Source organism: Artemia sp. Qi Xiang Cuo, chromosome 15 (genome assembly GCF_049724085.1).
Source record: "Artemia sp. Qi Xiang Cuo chromosome 15, ASM4972408v1, whole genome shotgun sequence".
NCBI classification, from domain to species: Eukaryota; Metazoa; Arthropoda; class Branchiopoda; order Anostraca; family Artemiidae; genus Artemia; species Artemia sp. Qi Xiang Cuo.
This window is the reverse complement of record NC_142808.1, coordinates 32,942,759-32,959,801: the sequence shown is the minus strand read 5'-3', so window position 1 is coordinate 32,959,801 and position 17,043 is coordinate 32,942,759. Positions and strand designations below refer to the sequence as shown.

Below are 17,043 nucleotides of genomic sequence, written 5' to 3'. Positions count from 1 at the left end.
GTCGCTAAAATGGGTCTACTTATAAAGTGTATGAGAATTTTCTCAGTACCTTGGTTTAAATTTACTCTCAAGTTTAGTATTATAATTAGACACTCTTGAGGATTATTAACCTATGACCCTATTTAGGTAAACTAAAGACGAAGATACTAAGACTTGTAGCAAAGAGAAAGAGAAGGAGAAGAACGAAAGAATCTTATAAAGATAAAAGATAAAAGTCTTTCTGGGACTCCCCCATAGTTTAAAATTTCCTTTAATTGACATTTTTTCAAACCTTTCTGTCTCGGAAAACTGAACACACACCTTCTTGTGAGTAGCAGAGGACTAAACTTTACCAAATTTTATGAATTTAATTAATCCTCCCCCACTTAAACGAAAGTTGCACCGAGCTTGAGTACCGCTGCGACCAGTTGTAAGGTTGCCCCTACTTAACAGGGCTAATAAATTTGGTAACGTGATACAAACTGAGGCATTGGATAAGAATCGGTACTCAGAATTCAGTGACAACTGATTTTATTTATAAAATAAGATAAAATGGAAAATATTCTAATTCTATCTATGTTGACTATTTCCAACCCTCTTCTAAGGTCAAATGATCTACTTGTTCAAATCCACAAATGTATACCGAAAAGAAAAAGATTAAGTTAATCCTGAGCTAACGAATGTTTCAACTTAAAGGGGTTACACTTGAACAGCTAGTCAAGGCTTGAGTTCTGGGTTATCAAAATCCTTTAGTTCAAGCTATTTTTGAGCTAAGCTAAGAATAACTGTACTTGCTTTTAATTCCAATTTCCATTAACTCAAACCAAGAGATTCTTTTATTATTTCTAGAAAAGATTGTGTATTCCTTTCATAATTATTAAGCTTTAATTTTAGCAGGGAAACTTAATTGAAAATATCTGGACATAAAAGTTTAGAAATTCTTAAGCTTGTAATATTATTCCCCTTTCTCCTAAACCTACCTGTATAAACATTAAGGGCACCTTTGTATAAACAAGCAGTACGGGGTTAACGAAATGAAAGAATGATTAAAAAGGGAACGGTGTTCCTCTTCGTATAAACGTCTGAAGATTGCACAAAGGGGGGGGGGTTTAAGTAATGTTCGTGTCCGATAATTCCAATTTTCGCTTCAAGCTAAGTCTCAAGGGACTCTAGGCTGAAAAGGGGAAGTCCCAAATCATCAATTTCTCTTATATACGTATTAAAATTATTTCCAAGTGACAGAAAGCCTTTTAGAGGTTTTTCTTCTTATTTTAACCTTTATCTTCAAACTTTTATCCCCAAGGAGAATTTCAGCCAGACAGTGGTAGCTTATCGTTATTACAAAGTAAACACTTACTCTTTGTTCGGTTTCCAAAAAAGGACTACCTTGTTTTCGTTCCTCAATCTCTATTTTATGTTCTATCTATTTTGTTCTTCTTTCCTGTCATTGGTCAGAGACCAGTTTGATGTCATCCTAATAATAGTTCTTTGTTCAAAAGTTAGTTTCTACTTTCTCTATTAAAAAAACCTGTTTTTGGTCATGTGATTCAAATTGCGTATTATCTAGTCGTTGAACCCTCGAGTTTGAAACGGCAGTCTACTATTTGTATTTGCATTTTATGGTCCTTGTTGAGTCAAGGGTACAATTGTTCAAAATCTAGCTAATGTTGTTTGTTTCTTTAGACAAAAAAAATAATACTTAATTACTCTTATCATTACGCAAAAGTCATACTTTGCTATCTTTACAATTTATTCAGGTTATGATGGCTTTCCCACATTTTTACAATTGCAAACACTAAGACGCATTAATTTTATTTCGCTTTTAGTTTCAGCTTTACTTTTCTATCGGAAAAGCTGCATTCTTAAAAAAATCAATTTTTGTTTGTTTTAAGGATAAAAAATATGCATTGCAAACACTAAGACGCATTAATTTTATTTCAATTTTAGTTTCCGCTTTACTTTTCTATCTTAAAACCTGTATTCTTAAAAAAATCAATTTTTGTTTGTTTTAAGGATAACAAAAAAATTAAAGAATAAACTTTACAGAAAGATCTTTGTCCAACTTTAGCGGAGAAACTAAAGAAACCAATAGTATAACAGATTCTACTCTCTTCTTCTCCTAAAAATTGATCAACAGCAAGTCGAAGTCTTAACATAAACCAGATTATGAAATAACTCTGGTCTTACACTCACAACCTCTTGTAAGATGTAATGATAGAGCTGTCTCCATGGATTTATTGAAAAATCAATATTAATTAATTTTCAATTTGTCTTGTAGATATGCATATCAAATACTTATACGCATTAATTTTATTTAGTTTTTAGTTTCCGCTTTACTTTTCTATCGGAAAAGTTGTATTCTTAAAAAAATCAATTTTTGTTTGTTTTAAGGATAAAAAAAATTCATTGCAAACACTAAGACTCATTAATTTTATTTCGCTTTTAGTTTCAGCTTTACTTTTCTATCGGAAAAGCTTCATTCTTAAAAAAATCAATTTTTGTTTGTTTTAAGGATAAAAAAAATTTAAAGAATAAACTTTACAGAAAGATCTTTGTCTAACTTTAGCGGGCAAACTAAAGCAACCACTATTATAACATATTCTACGCTGTTCTTCTCTTAAAATTTTATCAACAGCATTTCTAAGTCTTCACAGCCACCATAGTAGGAAAAAACTCATTTCCTACACTATCAACATATGGGCCTTATTACTTTTAGCGCTGTCTCTAATTATTGCTCGCAAAATAAATTTTCCTTCATTTTCAATGTGTCTTTTAGATTTTCAGAGCAAATACTATGACGCAATAATTTTATTTATCTATTTGTGTATGCTTTACCTGAAATGCTGCATTCTTAAAAAAAATCAATTTTTGTTTTTTTTTAGGATAACAAAAATTTATTGCAAACACTAAGACGCATTAATTTTATTTCGCTTTTAGTTTCAGCTTTACTTTTCTATCGGAAAAGCTGTATTCTTAAAAAAATCAATTTTTGTTTGTTTTAAGTATAAAAAAAATGTATTGCAAACAGTAAGACGCATTAATTTTATTTCGCTTTTAGTTTCCGCTTTACTTTTCTATCGGAAAAGCTGCATTCTTAAAAAAAATCAATTTTTGTTTTTTTTAGGCATAACATAAATTTAAAGAATAAACTATACAGAAAGATCCTTGTACAACTTGAGCGGAGAAACTAAAGCAACAAATATTAAAACACATTCTACTCTGTTCTTCTCCTAAAAAATGATAAACATCAATTCGAAGATTTAATAGCAAACAGATAATGACCTAAATCAGTTCCTAAACTCTCAACCGCGGGTAAGTTGTACATTTAGAGCGGTCTCTAATGATAGATCTCAAAATAATTATTAATTAATTTAAATAGTGTATTTTAGTTTTTAAGATAACTCAAAAATACGCAATAATTTAATTTATATATTATATTAATATTTACTTTTCTATCGGACATTAATCATTCAGAATCAAATAAAAGTTTTTTTTTTTTATTTATCAAAAAAATTTATATAATATACTTTAAAGACAGATATGTGTCCAACTGTAGAGGAGAAACTAAAGAAACCACTATGATACCATATTCTACGCTGTTCTTCTCTGAAAATTTTATCAACAGCATTTCTAAGTCATCACAACCACCATAGTAGGAAAAAACCCATTTCCTACACTATCAACATATGGGCCTTATTACTTTTCAATCCTTTTAGCTCTGTCTCTAATTATTCCTCGCAAAATAAATCTTCCTTCATTTTCAATGTGTCAAGAACTTTTTCATCCTTTGCTTTATCATCTGGTGTAATTTTATCCGGTTCAGCTCATTCTCAAATGCTTTACTCATCTCTCTTTAACTCTTTCCTTATCACTAATTGCACCCTGTTCCACTGAGACAAGTTCAGATTGACTATTCCCTCTCAGTTTTTGACATGCCAATACAAAATTTTATTATTATGGTGTCCGGTTGCATTTCTAGATCTACAGCAGTTTCATCCCTGGCCTTCACTTCAGACCTCCTTATTTCATAGTTTAACTATTTCTATACTTTCCCCATATTCTTCTTATTTTTATATGATCTATCACTCAAACACTTCTTTTACGGGCCCCTCCTCTTCTCTACTAAACTTAAAGCATTTTCACTAAAAGTCGTACCTATATTTCTAACTTTTTTCCCTAAGACACTATCTGCTACTTCACAAACTATTTTCCTAAAATTATTCAACCCATTTTCTAAACTGTCCAATTTTAGACTCTTTAATTTAATATTCAACTGCTCCTGGAAAGTTTCTCTCAAATTCTCATCCTGGAGTCTATCAACGTCATAACTTCCAAGAAGATAGCTACCATTCCTAAATTATTATCTTTAAATTAATCCTAGACACTACTAGATGGCTGCATTTACTTTTAACATCATTGACACATATCCCAAACACCCAGGTAGCTTGTATCGATTTTCCCATATCTCTGTTCAAAATAATATGATCAATAAGGTTGGCCATTTTACCATCATGTGAGTACCATGTTGACTTATGGACCATTTTATGACCAAATACTGTATTGTTTATAACCAGATAATAATATACACAAAATTGATGCCATCTATTACAGTCATTTTTTTCTTTCCCTACACCAATTTTACCTAGGCTAGGATACCATATACCTCTATTTCTACCAACTTGGGCACTAACATCGCTAAATAAAGTACCACAGTTCTACATAGGATCCTGTGTATTTTTTCCCTGTAGTTGTAAGCGAAATTCATCTAAATCACTATTATCCCCATCAGTCGGTTCTACGGGGGCAGGTTCTTTGGGCCAACGTTAGTGGACTAGTGGCCTTGCTCCTCCCTTTTTTAGGAATAATTTTATTACTTTATAATAGTTTATATGCTTACTGGTTACAAATACAAGCTAAACATTGAAATATAAACATCCAAATCAAAACGAACAAAGCAGATATTTAACGAAGAGTAATTATTTCACACCTTTCTAAACATTACGAGTATACTATGAGTAATATCCATAGTTTATAACGCTTACTCCTGGGACTGTGTGGTTAAAGTCAAGACGCAGAATATCGCTAAATCTAAAAACGCTTCTTTATTAATAGTTACTGCAGCACAGTGGCTATAAGACTCTCCTATATAAAAGTTTCTGTCACTCTGTAGTAACAAAGTTGTATATATTTCAAATTCGTTGGTTATCTCATTTTTGTTGCATCGTAATCTGCTCAATGCCACATATGATTGACCTTTCGCAAAAAGTACCTTATCCAGATTTATAAGCGATGTGAGAAAATATTATTAAGTTGGTCAAAATATATATTGTCAAGATTATAGAACGTACCATCATGGTTGTTGCTGTAGCTGCAATCTAGTAAGGAACGAACCACGGCCCATAGTAACCAGAATTAAAAACACTTTAAAAAAACTTAGCAAGTAGAACAACTACCATTTCTTCTTGATTCACGAATTGTAACTTTTATCTAAATTAGTCTTAATAGCAAAATGTTAGTTTGAAAACAAATTCCAGGAAATCCAGAAAAATAGACTGAAAGCATTAAAGACTGAAAGAGGTGAATGGAGCTCGTCCGGAATGATGCAGACCATGTCTACTGACCACGTACCTCTGGATACGGGATTTCCCCTATTTAAACGCTCCGATCAGGGTGGCCTCAACCTCATGAGGTGGGTGGAGCCCACCCCAGGATTCTCAGTATCCAGGTAAATCCTGGCTCTAATCAGAATCCAGGCCTAGGGTCGGTTGGGCTTGCAACCCTCCACCCGAGAACCATTGCAACGAATAGCTTAGCAACTGCCTCGGATGACCAACCTTCTCTTATCCCATCACGACCCTTCCTTGCCCCTGGACTGAGAAATGACCAGCGTTTGAATCTTCTTGACCAAGGTGGCCTCCGAATTGCCACCTGGAATGTATTGAAATTAAATTTGCCCGGAGCTAAGACGCTTCTGGCGATGGAACTGAAGCGACTCCGCATCTCTATTGCTGGAATAACAGAAACCCACCTAGTCAGGAATGGAAATGATCCCATAGGTGAGGGATACCACCTTCTCCGGTCTGGCCGGACAACCACCAGAAGAAACAGAGTCGGGCTAGTTCTTGATGACAAATCCAAGAAGTGTCTACTGTCATTCACTCCCGTCTCGGATAGAATCGCCAATGCTCGACTCAATAACAAGCAAGGAAAAATGACGGTACTTGTTTGTTATGCCCCGACAAACAAAGCTGACACCAAAACAAAGGACACTTTCTACTCTGCCTTGACGAATGAATTATCTAAGATATCCCCGCACGATATTGTAATTCTCCTGGGTGATCTTAATGCAACTGTGAGCGACAACCAAACTTATGGTGACAAGTCATTGGACCAGTTACTCCGGATTCCCTAAATGACAATGGTCTAAGGCTTCTACAACTCTGCAGCATGCACAACCTTGTGATTACGAATACCATGTTTGCAAGGAAGGACATTCACACATATACATGGTACTGCAACAACGGCCATACCGAAAAAATGATCGACTACATCATCGTGTCACAGAGATGGAGGTCTTCGATCAGTAACTGCAGGACGTATAGGGCAGCCGAGACTGGCAACACTGACCATCGCCTCGTCATCGCTAACATGCGACTAAGACTCAAAGCCCATCGTTCAGAACCAAGACCAGTCAAGATCGATGTCTCTCGCCTCTGTGATCAGAAGATACGGTCGAAATATGCCATTGATGTGTCGAACCGCTTCAACGCACTCCTGCCATTTGAAAGTTGTAAAAACGCATGGCTCTCGTTCAAAAAGAATGTCCTGGAATCAGCGACAGCAAATGTTGGACGGAAAAAGCGTGCTAATAAAGCGTGGATTCAGTCGGATACGCTTGACGTCATAGAGCAGAGACGCAAGGCTACTCGGTTACATGCCAACCTGTAGAAGCCTTATTGGTGTCCGCAACAAACTGATACAGCGAGACAAGAAGCTGTTTGTGGAAAGGAAGGCACATGAGCTAGAGGGTGCAGCCAAGAAAGGTGACGTTGGCAGTCTCTATAAGCATCTCCGTGATCTAACAGGCGACATAGCCCCCTAGGTTGCATCTGTTGTCTCTGCGGATGGCAAGCCGCTCAGTGACGAAGCTGCCCAGGTCAGTCGATGGAAAGACCACTTCTCGGGCCTCCTCAACGCCGAAGCCGTAGCGCAGACTGACCAGGAACTCATCAGCCTAGCCGCCAGGAACTGCTGACAAGCGACACAGAAACTCCTTTCACGTCATCAGAAATCTACACAGCAGTAAAACATTTGAAGAACAACAAAGCGGCAGGCGTATGTGGAAGATCTGCTGAGCTGCTGAAGTATGCCCGACCGGCGATGCTACTTTGGCTCCACATACTGTTTTCTGTGGTTTGGCGCACAGAATGGATCCCGAAGGACTGGCGAGCTGGTATAATCCTGCCCTTATGGAAGAGAAAGGGGAGCAAGAGCATCTGTTCGAACTACAGAGGCATAATGCTACTTTCTGTGCCTGGAAAGCTCGTTGCTATGACCCTGTTGGATAGATGCACGAGTATTCTCAGAAGAAAGAAGAGAGTCCAGCAGGCGGGGTTTATGCCCGGGAGATCCACTGTCGAACAAATCATTACCATGCGCCAGTTAATTGAGAATACGAAGGAATTCAGGAGGAAAGCATACCTCTGGATACGGGATTTCCCCTAATTAAACGCTCCGATCAGGGTGGCCTCAACCTCATGAGGTGGGTGGAGCCCACCCCAGGATTCTCAGTATCCAGGTAAATCCTGGCTCTAATCAGAATCCAGGCCAGAATCAGAATCAAGGGCCCGCTCATCACGCTTGCTCCGTCGTAGCACTGAGCAGCACATTAGTTCCAGTTGAGACCAAGTTTTGCCACTGTGTCATGAATGAAGCTGGCTAAACTCTCAGCATACAGGCTTTTCATATGGTAGCATCCTATTGACCTTTCTCTGGAGAATGCCGCATATATCTTTGTGGACTTCAAGGCTGCGTTTGACTCGGTGGATCGCAACTCGCTCTGGCTGATACTTCGATCAACTGGTCTACCAGACAAATACTGCAAGTTGTTTGAAAATATTTACGAAGAGACCGTGGGTTGCGTCTAAGTCAACGGCAAAAGGAGCACAACCTTCGGCATCAAAACCGGTGTACGACAAGGATGTGCCGCCGCCCCGGAACTGTTCATTTGCGTGATAGACCATGTCATGACACGAACAAAAAATCGCCTGCCCTTTGGTCTGCAGTTTGGAGATCGCGTTCTGACGGACGCTGACTTCGCAGACGATCTTGGTCTCGTTGCTGACTCGATCGACCAGTTGACTGACGCTCTGGAAGTCCTAAAGGAATAGGCAGCAAAAGTGGGGCTGAAAATAAACTGGCTTAAAACGAAGATAATGGCAATTGAGCCCCCAAGCCCAGTCTTGCCCCCTGAGAACATAAGTGTTTGCGGAGCTTCTGTTGAGGTTGTAAAAAATTCACTTATATTGGCTCTGTGCTGTCTAATGACGGATCTATAGAGGAAAAGGTGTGCAGCCAAATTTCAAAAGCCTCGACTATCGTCGGAACGCTCTACAACCTCTGTAGGATGCCGCATATATCTAGGCGCACGAAAGTGCGAGTTTATAATGCAACTGTAAGGTTGACCCTCCTCTGTTCGGCAGAAACCTGGCCTCTCAAATCAACAATCCTCAGCGTGGTTGATGTCTGCCAGACAAAACAGCTCCGTCGGATTGAGGGACTTCGATGGGACGATTTTGTAAGCAACGCAAGGTTGCTCACACTCACCTCCCAAGTGCCATTATACGTCCAAATAGCGCACCGTACTCTCAGATGGTTCGGACACCTCCTGCGTATGCCGACAACAACCCCAGCCCGAATAGTCTACGATTTTGACGCTAAAGCTCATGGCTTGTCTCTCCCAAGGGGCAGACCTCAGACAAGGTGGAAGGATAACCTCAACAAATTCCTTGAGATAGCTAACATTGCTGTCGACGAGGCCCCACTAATAGCAGCAGACCGGTCAGCCTGAGGGAGCAGAGTTGCGACGCTCTCTACACCGCCCCCAACGCGGCAGGAGCCTTAAGTCAAAGTAAGTCATTAAAAAAATGGCCTGGGATGGAACCAAAAAGGAGACTATTGGAATTGCCATGGTCAAATGCCCTGTTGAGGAAACTTACAGCTCCCTGGCTTGAACAACGGGGAAAACCCCTTTTTTGCATGGGTAGCACTGATGTGTCCTCTTTTTTTCTTTTTTCTTCCTCTGCTAATGGAGCACTGAAACATCAAAAAGAGCCGTTTAGGGGTTAATTTTAAAGGGAACTGCTATATGTTAGAAATATTAGAAGAAAATATAGACGGTTACAAGACATGCGGTTACAATGTAGGAGGCTACAAGACATATGACAACGAAGATCAGAACGAATCGAAAACGAAATTGAAGAACAAAGAATTATGCGGTTAAAAGATATGCGACAGCAAGAATCACAACAAGTCAAAAACGAAAGTGAAGAACGTAGGAATAAGCGGTTAGAAGTTATGCAACAGAGACAATCGCAACCAATAAAAAACAAAAGTGATACCTCATGACTTAAAACTAATGAATAACATGATGATTATGCTAACGCGTAATTAGAGAATTAAATAGATATAAGCCTGCCATAAAAGTGAAGAACAAGAAATATACAACTGCAAGACGTCCGGCAACGAGGGTCAGAACGAATAAAAAAAGTAATTGAAGAACAAGGAAATATGCGGTTAGACCAAAACGTGTCAAAAATGAAAATGAAGAACAAAGAATTGTGCGGTTAGAAGAAAAGCGACAGCAAGCATCAGAACGTGTCAAAAATGAAAGCGGAGAACAAAGAATTGTACATTTAGAAGCCAAGCAAAAGTGAGTATAAAAACGTATCGAAAATGAAAGCGAGGAACAGAGAATTGTGCGGCTAGAAGACAAGCGACAGTAAAAATAAGAACGAGTCAAAAATGAAAGTGAAGAAGAAAGAAATAATAGGCTAGAAGAACAACACTACCGCAATCGTCGACGCCAACCAGCTGTGGCACAAAATCCAGTACAAACCTACAAAGACGCCGTAAACCACGCAAGTGCTAATTAAAAGCAAATGGGACCTTTCAACGTTGTTTTTATTCGCTGTGGAGCCCTCCATTTTCCCCCAAGCTCAGAGTAGCAAACGAAGGCGATTCAGTTGGAGATTCCTGCTTGTTCGGTCGTATTGCATTGCCACCTCCAAAATTTCCAAATGAATTTCTTTTTTTTAGGACGCCACTTACTCTCTAAAGAGTTCCACAAACGAATCCGAAACTTGAACTCATATTTCGCTTTAGCTTCATACAACGTAAAAAATGAACAAACAAACCATCAATAGTCGTTATTCAGCCACAAAGTAGCTGGATAAACTTAACACAAAATCAACTTATCGGCTCATCCATCCCGAACCCCTGAAAGTGATTTTGAACCACCTCCATATGACCAAATGTAATGTACTTTTTAGACCCCGATGAAGCTGTTGAAGAACGCCTTACAAATCCTCTAAATTATGGGCTTCTCGTAAACTAATGGATCTCTTGGAAGAAGTATTGCGAGACAGAAACATGACGATGTCCATCAAAGTGCCACTGTTTCGGTGTCAAATTGATCAATGCTTCTGAATTGGATAATCTCACAGTTGAGATGATACTAGTTAAATGGGGCTATGGCGATTTTTTTACGAAAACATAATAAGTTATGAATTGAAAATAAAATCCACTTGTGCCCAGGCATTAACTTTTGTTTTACCTACATAGTCAATGGCAGTTTCTGGACTCGATACGTTTTTTTTTCAGTTTACCAAATATACTTTTTATTCTGTCACTACTTTTCTTACAGAATATCTAGAGCTCGTTACTAAGCAGCTACCGATAAACGTAAAAGCATAAAATACAGGTTTTAATGAAGAGATCACAATGGAGCATTTCAAAATATAATGAGTCACACTTTAGCGTTCCGACTTGCTTTTTCTTTTGCTTTTTGTTTGGCCTTTTCATATAAGGGCACCAATTGACCTTCCTTCGCCAGCATATTCAACAGCTCCACAATGAAAGGCAAATAATTATGTTTCCTTCGAATATTTTCAATCTTTTGATTTTTCCGTTTCATTTGTTCCTCTTCAATGAGAGCTTGAAGATGAGCAATTTGAGCTTGTTGAGCTTCTGTTGCTTTTCCTGACGACTAAAAACAGAAGGAACACTTCAAAATTTAAAATCCCAAATGCACAAACGCATCGGCTTTCAACTGGGCTATTAAGGGACCGAATTAACATTGCTTAATTTTTATATTATATTTTTATATTTCTTATAATTTTTCGCCCCGTTTTTTTATATTATATTATTTCGTTATTATTATATTATATTATTTTGTATGTTTTGCAGGTGAATTTTTATATTATCTCGCCCTTCGGACCCACCGTATGCCTATTCATACCTAAAAACCGTTATTTTTTAAGATTTTTAAATTGTAATTTAAACACCAATAAATCCTTAGGGTAGTATAACATTTTCGACAGTGTTAACAGTAAAAAGGTAAAATAATGAGTTAAATTTCACAAGGCATTTCGTTCTTAAAATTCAAACATTAGCAATCCGTTGATTCCCAGAGACAACTACACCTTCAAAGCAGAACTGTGCCTTGTTTAATGCCAAATGCTTTTGGTTTAATTTTTGCTGGACTTCTAACAATGTTTCTGTTTCTATATTTGATCCCCACTACTGCCAAAAATTGCATAAGAGCATATAAAGATCTTTTTCATTACAAATTTAATTTCCAATTTTTCTCCAAATTTTTAAATATAATATGATTGTGGAAATTACCACTTGGCAAATTCCAACAGTCAGATTTCATTGTCACTGTTCTTGGTACTTTGAACTATATCTTGAAAAATTAAAATTGTGAAAATTTCATTTTCACTGTTCTTGGTATTTTAAACTGTATTTTGAAAATTTCATTTTCACTGTTCTTGGTACTTTAAACTATATTTTGAAAATTTGAAATTTTGAAAATTTCAAATTTCCCTGTTCTTGGTACTTTAAACCTTCCCATTTGGTTCTTATAATTAGTAGATCAATGGATGACGAAGCAAACAGTAATGGCAGTTTTTTGTTTGGAGCTTGGAAACGCTTGAAATAACGCTGATATTATGTTATCAAGACTTCATATAAGAACTACGGGGAAGCCTAATCGCCGGGGGGGAGGGTAATTAACATGATTTATTCAAAATTAATAGCTACAAATTTGGCAATCCAAAGCTAATTGTATTAAAAAATAATTGATCAAAAATTGATTAATAAATCAATTCAATAAAATGCTTAAGGATATTCTCCTAACCTGCTGAAATAAATAAACACAAAGAAAACTGTATATGTTTTCTCACCATATGATTTCGCACAAAACCAGTATCTTCTATTTGAATTTTCTTTTATGAACTTAATCAATTTGACATCTGACCAGATTAGTCCTATTCCTATAAAACTTTGGCTAAGTGAGGCGATGACTATTGCTTCAAATACCAAAATTTTTGACATTAAGCGTATTTTACACCAAGCGGATTAATTAGACCATACAATCATGTCCAATAAAGAACCCTTGTTGTCAAGACCTATAGCTTGTTTTTGCACAATAACAATTAAAAAAATGATAGCAATTATACATTTAAGTAACAAACTAGATATAGGTAATTTAGGATTTTCATGATTGGCCTAGCTTATGAAAACAATCTTCCATATATAAATGAAAACGAATGTATGTATGTGTCTACTATATGCATTACTAACCTGTTCATCCGACCGCCAAGAAACTTTAAGAAATTGTTGAGTCCACCCTTTCCGATATTTTAGGTATAATTACCACCCACCCCAAAAAAAAAACTTTTTAATGTTTCGAATACTTTTCAAGCAACAACGTTCGACGTTCTGCATACTTTTAAACTTGTTTTCACCAATAGAAATTGAGAACTTACCTTTTCAATTTTAGGACGTTTGATACAATTTTCCATCAATTTTTTTTTTGCTCTTCACTTTTTAATTTCACAGATTAATTTAAAGTTTTAATACAGTTTAATTTCGATGAAAAAAATACATTGTATGTCCGAAAACACTAGAATAAACAAAAAAATAGTATTAAAATAAATCTTGATGTGTTTTTTATTTTATTTTTGTGTCCTTGAATTTCCTTTCATTGAGATAGTAGCAACGCGCGACAGGCATGCTAGTCCTAAATATATTGGAATGCAAAACTTAATTGGACTTAAAACTCAACTTAACTCTAAAGCTCAAAAACTTAACCAGACTATTAAGTTTTAAACCAGGCCGAAAATTAATTCTGGTTTATTTGCTTCTTCTAAATATTTAAGACCGCTATTAATTCATAGTTTATTTTAAAACCCCCCTCCCTCCTGTTCACCTTCTTGGGCAAATGGATCTAGAAATTTGTGGGATTGGTCAACTACGAGCCTAAAACTTGTTACCCTGGCAGCGTGGCTTTGTCTTTTTTTCTTAGCTCTTACCTCAATTTCATTTTTGATTACTATTATCTCTTTTTGATAATGAAGAATCTTGTCCGTAACAATAGCCATTAAATTGAATCCAATTTCACCAGCTTTATACCTGGAATAAGAGATAACTTACATTCTATTAATGCAAAAGAAGCAGCTATTCATTGGAAATAGCAGTTGGAGGGCTAGTGATCAGGTCAAATTGTTTTTCTTATGCTTTTCCCCGATGTAATTGGTAATGTCGGTATTTCCCTGCCAATTACTTATTTGAAAACAATCACATGATATTAAACAACGAGCAGTAAATCTCCGAAGAGACAAAAACCTAACCCGAAACGTCTGTATGTATCTAGCAATCATAAAACGAAAAGCTAGGTCGTCCCCAAATTTCCCAAGGAGTTGGCAAACCTGCTCATAAGTACTTGATGGGTTGAAGTGTGTTCTGATGCCTGGTAAGTCATCTGATTGCTGCGGAAGATGAGAGAATAGATATGTTTCTTGTTACCTAATATACCAAAGTTCATTTTCATAGATAATATTTTTGATCAAAGTGGGTAAGTTCAAGAACTAAAAGATCCTTTCATAGTTGCTGTGGCGAGGTCCCAGCATTATTTTAGTAGCACGCTTTTGAACATCTTCTATTTCCGCCAAGAAATAAGCAGTGTTTTAAGTTTGAGGATCCATGACGGAACAGCAATACTCAAGGTTAAGCCAGATATGGCCTTGTGCGCTAAAAGGAATTGACGTATGTCTGCAGCCTGAAGGCAAGCGTCCATTCATCATTATGGAGATTGCATAGTAAAAAAGTTTAATTAAAAGGTGACGAACTTTATATGTAGTTTGGTGTGTCCTGTTTTGTCTCATAGCTTGGGGCACCAGTTGAAACTTCAAGGATTTTTTTTTTTTGGGGGGGGGGGGAGTAAGGAGACTGAATTAGAGTTTGGGAGAAGAGGGTGAAATATTTTCCTCAGGTTCCCACAAAGGAGTATAAGCTAGGGTTTTTCTTTTCTTTTTTATGCCTATCATCCGACATGCTCTTTGGCCAGTTACCTAACAATGGTAGTTGAATTGCAAGGATTAAGTATAAACTATATTTAATTTACAGTTAATAGGAAGAACCATTCAACTATCAAACCTTGACCAATAATAGCATAGAATAGGATTATCTCAGTTATTCTAATTAATAAGGTATGTTCAATGATATATATTTTAGAGGAGAACTTGAAAAAGTAAAAACATGTTTGGGTTTTACACTGCTATCAATAATCCGTTGTCCGTCAAATGATTATTTTCTTTTTAAGCATTCAAATTTGGGCAAAAATCATTTTACCATTACAAGCTCCATTCTCAAAATATTTATTTCAATGGGATGAGGGGATACAATACATTCTTAAAAAAGACTTCTAAATATTTTGAGAAATAAATAAGATACGTACCAACTGAAACACTTGATAGAATAACCCGTGACAGGAAGTATTCCACCCTTTAAATAAAACATGAAAAGGGGATTATACCCAATTACAATCTACCGAGACTGAGAGGGAACTCTTTTTAATCTTTGTCTATATCTTTAATTTGAGAGAGTAGGTGTATAAATATGAGTTTGAAAAAAAAATGTGTCAATCTTTGAATTGCCAAAACTGATCTCTGATGACGTCTACTTGATAGCATAAGGTGATTACTTATGGCACTATGCATGTTTTCTTTTATATCTGCTTGTATTTTTACTAAATAATAGAAAACTTGCTTGTATGAAGTGTTCTATTATTTATACTTAACATTTACTAAATATTTTCACTTCTTAATCCCGATCTGACCTTTCGGTGACTGTTTTGCAACTTGATGTTGGTTTTGGCTGATTTTCCTTCATCCTGGGAAATCATCTAAGGGTTCACCCTCAGTCAAAGCCATGTTGATTACACTATCAATAAACAGAACAACAACAGAAAGGATAAGTAGATTTTTACGTAAAAACGGCAGTACAAGAAAAGGCGAAAACAAAAAGTTGCCAAATTCTATAACAAACCACTGTTGAAAGAACAAATTCAACGACTGCTAGAAAAGACTCGTTTAGCTGACGAAAGTTGAATACATTTTCAATATATTTTATCGTATACTAAAACTGAATGTCCCGTGCAGCATCAGGTCGTCTAACGCCAATACAGTAGTAAATATTCAGGCAGCCGATGTGCGGAGTATGCTATAGGTAAAAAATGTTCCAAACGATAACTAATTTCCGTCAATTTCTGCCAAGAAAAAAACCTGCTCTCTAAGGTTATCCTGCACAATTACTACTTTGAATTCAAAGGAATGACCAATCTTGAATACTTCTGCTACTACCACTACAGACACATCACCGATTTAAGGTATTCCATCCTAGCTTTTTAGGGCTTCTGATCAGAACAGCTCCAAGGGATTTTCTTTAAATTTTTATATTTTTGTGTTAAATTTTTTCTTAAATTTTCTTTTTCGAAAATTTCTTCTTTAAATTTTCCAAAGTTTGGCCTCAGAAAAGTGTATGTAAGGATTTCCTTTAAATTTTTGAGGTCCATAGCAAAACTTTGGATATCCACTGCAGCGTAGTCTCGAGCATAGTTACACCCTGTACGCTATTAAGCACAACTTCACACTAGGGTATAGTCTGTCTACATCCTGAGAAAATATTCAAGCCATTCACGCTGCAATCCATAAAACATCAACTGATTGGGATTGATAACAATATTTGTTTTGTATCTGGCGTAAGACATGTGTTGGACACTAACCTCAAGTTTGAATTAGTTATAAAACATCAAAACAATCAAAGGTAACCGAAGAGATGTTACAATATTAAATGTATAACAACAGAAAATAATTTCCATGTCATATCCACGGACGCCAAGGGGGGTGTTCTTCTCCTTCCAGTTGTAGAAGTCACAAAATTGTTTTTTTCTCTTTCAAACTATATGCCATTTGGATTGTAAAAAAAAAAAAAAAAAAAAAAAAAAAAAAAAAAAAAAGTGTGACATTTTCATACTGCACTTATGATAAGTAAACCATTTAAGTTTTTCGATTTTCCTTTTTATCTTCCAATATCAAAATAGCAAGATGAGTAAATCAACCAAATGAAAATTTAAATACAAATTTAATCATTTACTTTTTCAGTTCTTTTTTTCTTCGCTGACTTGGCATATTAGCTTCAGAATTTATAGAGTACTAGAAAAAAGAGAAAAAAGGATTTACGAATTGAGTAATAATCTATCCTAGAAGCGGTTGACCTTTTGATGGGTTATTTATATAATAAGAATTCTCCAAAGAACCATTTTAGCGACAAGTTAATCACACATGGAATAGTGCGAGGCCAATCTCAATTAGGAAGGCAAGAGGCGTTTTTATTTAGACTATAAAGTCTAAATAAAAATGACTGAACAAAAAGATATTTTAATATATTTTTCTTTCTCACTTCAATCATAATCAGAATAAAAATTAGAGCGTTTAATTCTGA

The 17,043-nt window shown here is 36.2% G+C and overlaps 3 protein-coding genes across 4 annotated transcripts in view; 2 read left to right on the top strand and 1 right to left on the bottom strand.

Annotated features, from left to right (window-relative positions):
- The first annotated feature begins 6,426 nt into the window (after positions 1-6,426).
- Positions 6,427-6,927, top strand: LOC148943581 (uncharacterized). The gene has a single exon (XM_089101176.1). The coding sequence runs from the start codon at positions 6,427-6,429 to the stop codon at positions 6,925-6,927; it is 501 nt and encodes a 166-aa protein (XP_088957302.1).
- A 1,678-nt stretch (positions 6,928-8,605) lies between these two features.
- Positions 8,606-9,049, top strand: LOC148943580 (uncharacterized). Its single transcript, XM_089101175.1, has one exon. It carries the CDS (start codon positions 8,606-8,608, stop codon positions 9,047-9,049), a length of 444 nt encoding a protein of 147 aa, XP_088957301.1.
- A 1,898-nt stretch (positions 9,050-10,947) lies between these two features.
- Uch-L5 (ubiquitin carboxy-terminal hydrolase L5) overlaps positions 10,948-17,043 on the bottom strand; it is a 33,931-nt gene continuing 27,835 nt past the window's right edge. For both annotated transcript variants that reach the window (XM_089101911.1, XM_089101912.1), the window contains 2 exons: positions 13,575-13,674; positions 10,948-11,245 (listed from right to left, as the gene is read on the bottom strand). In XM_089101911.1, the coding sequence (XP_088958037.1) occupies positions 11,006-11,245; positions 13,575-13,674 (340 nt within the window). In that variant the 3' untranslated portion in view covers positions 10,948-11,005. The remainder of the gene's footprint in view (positions 11,246-13,574; positions 13,675-17,043) is intronic.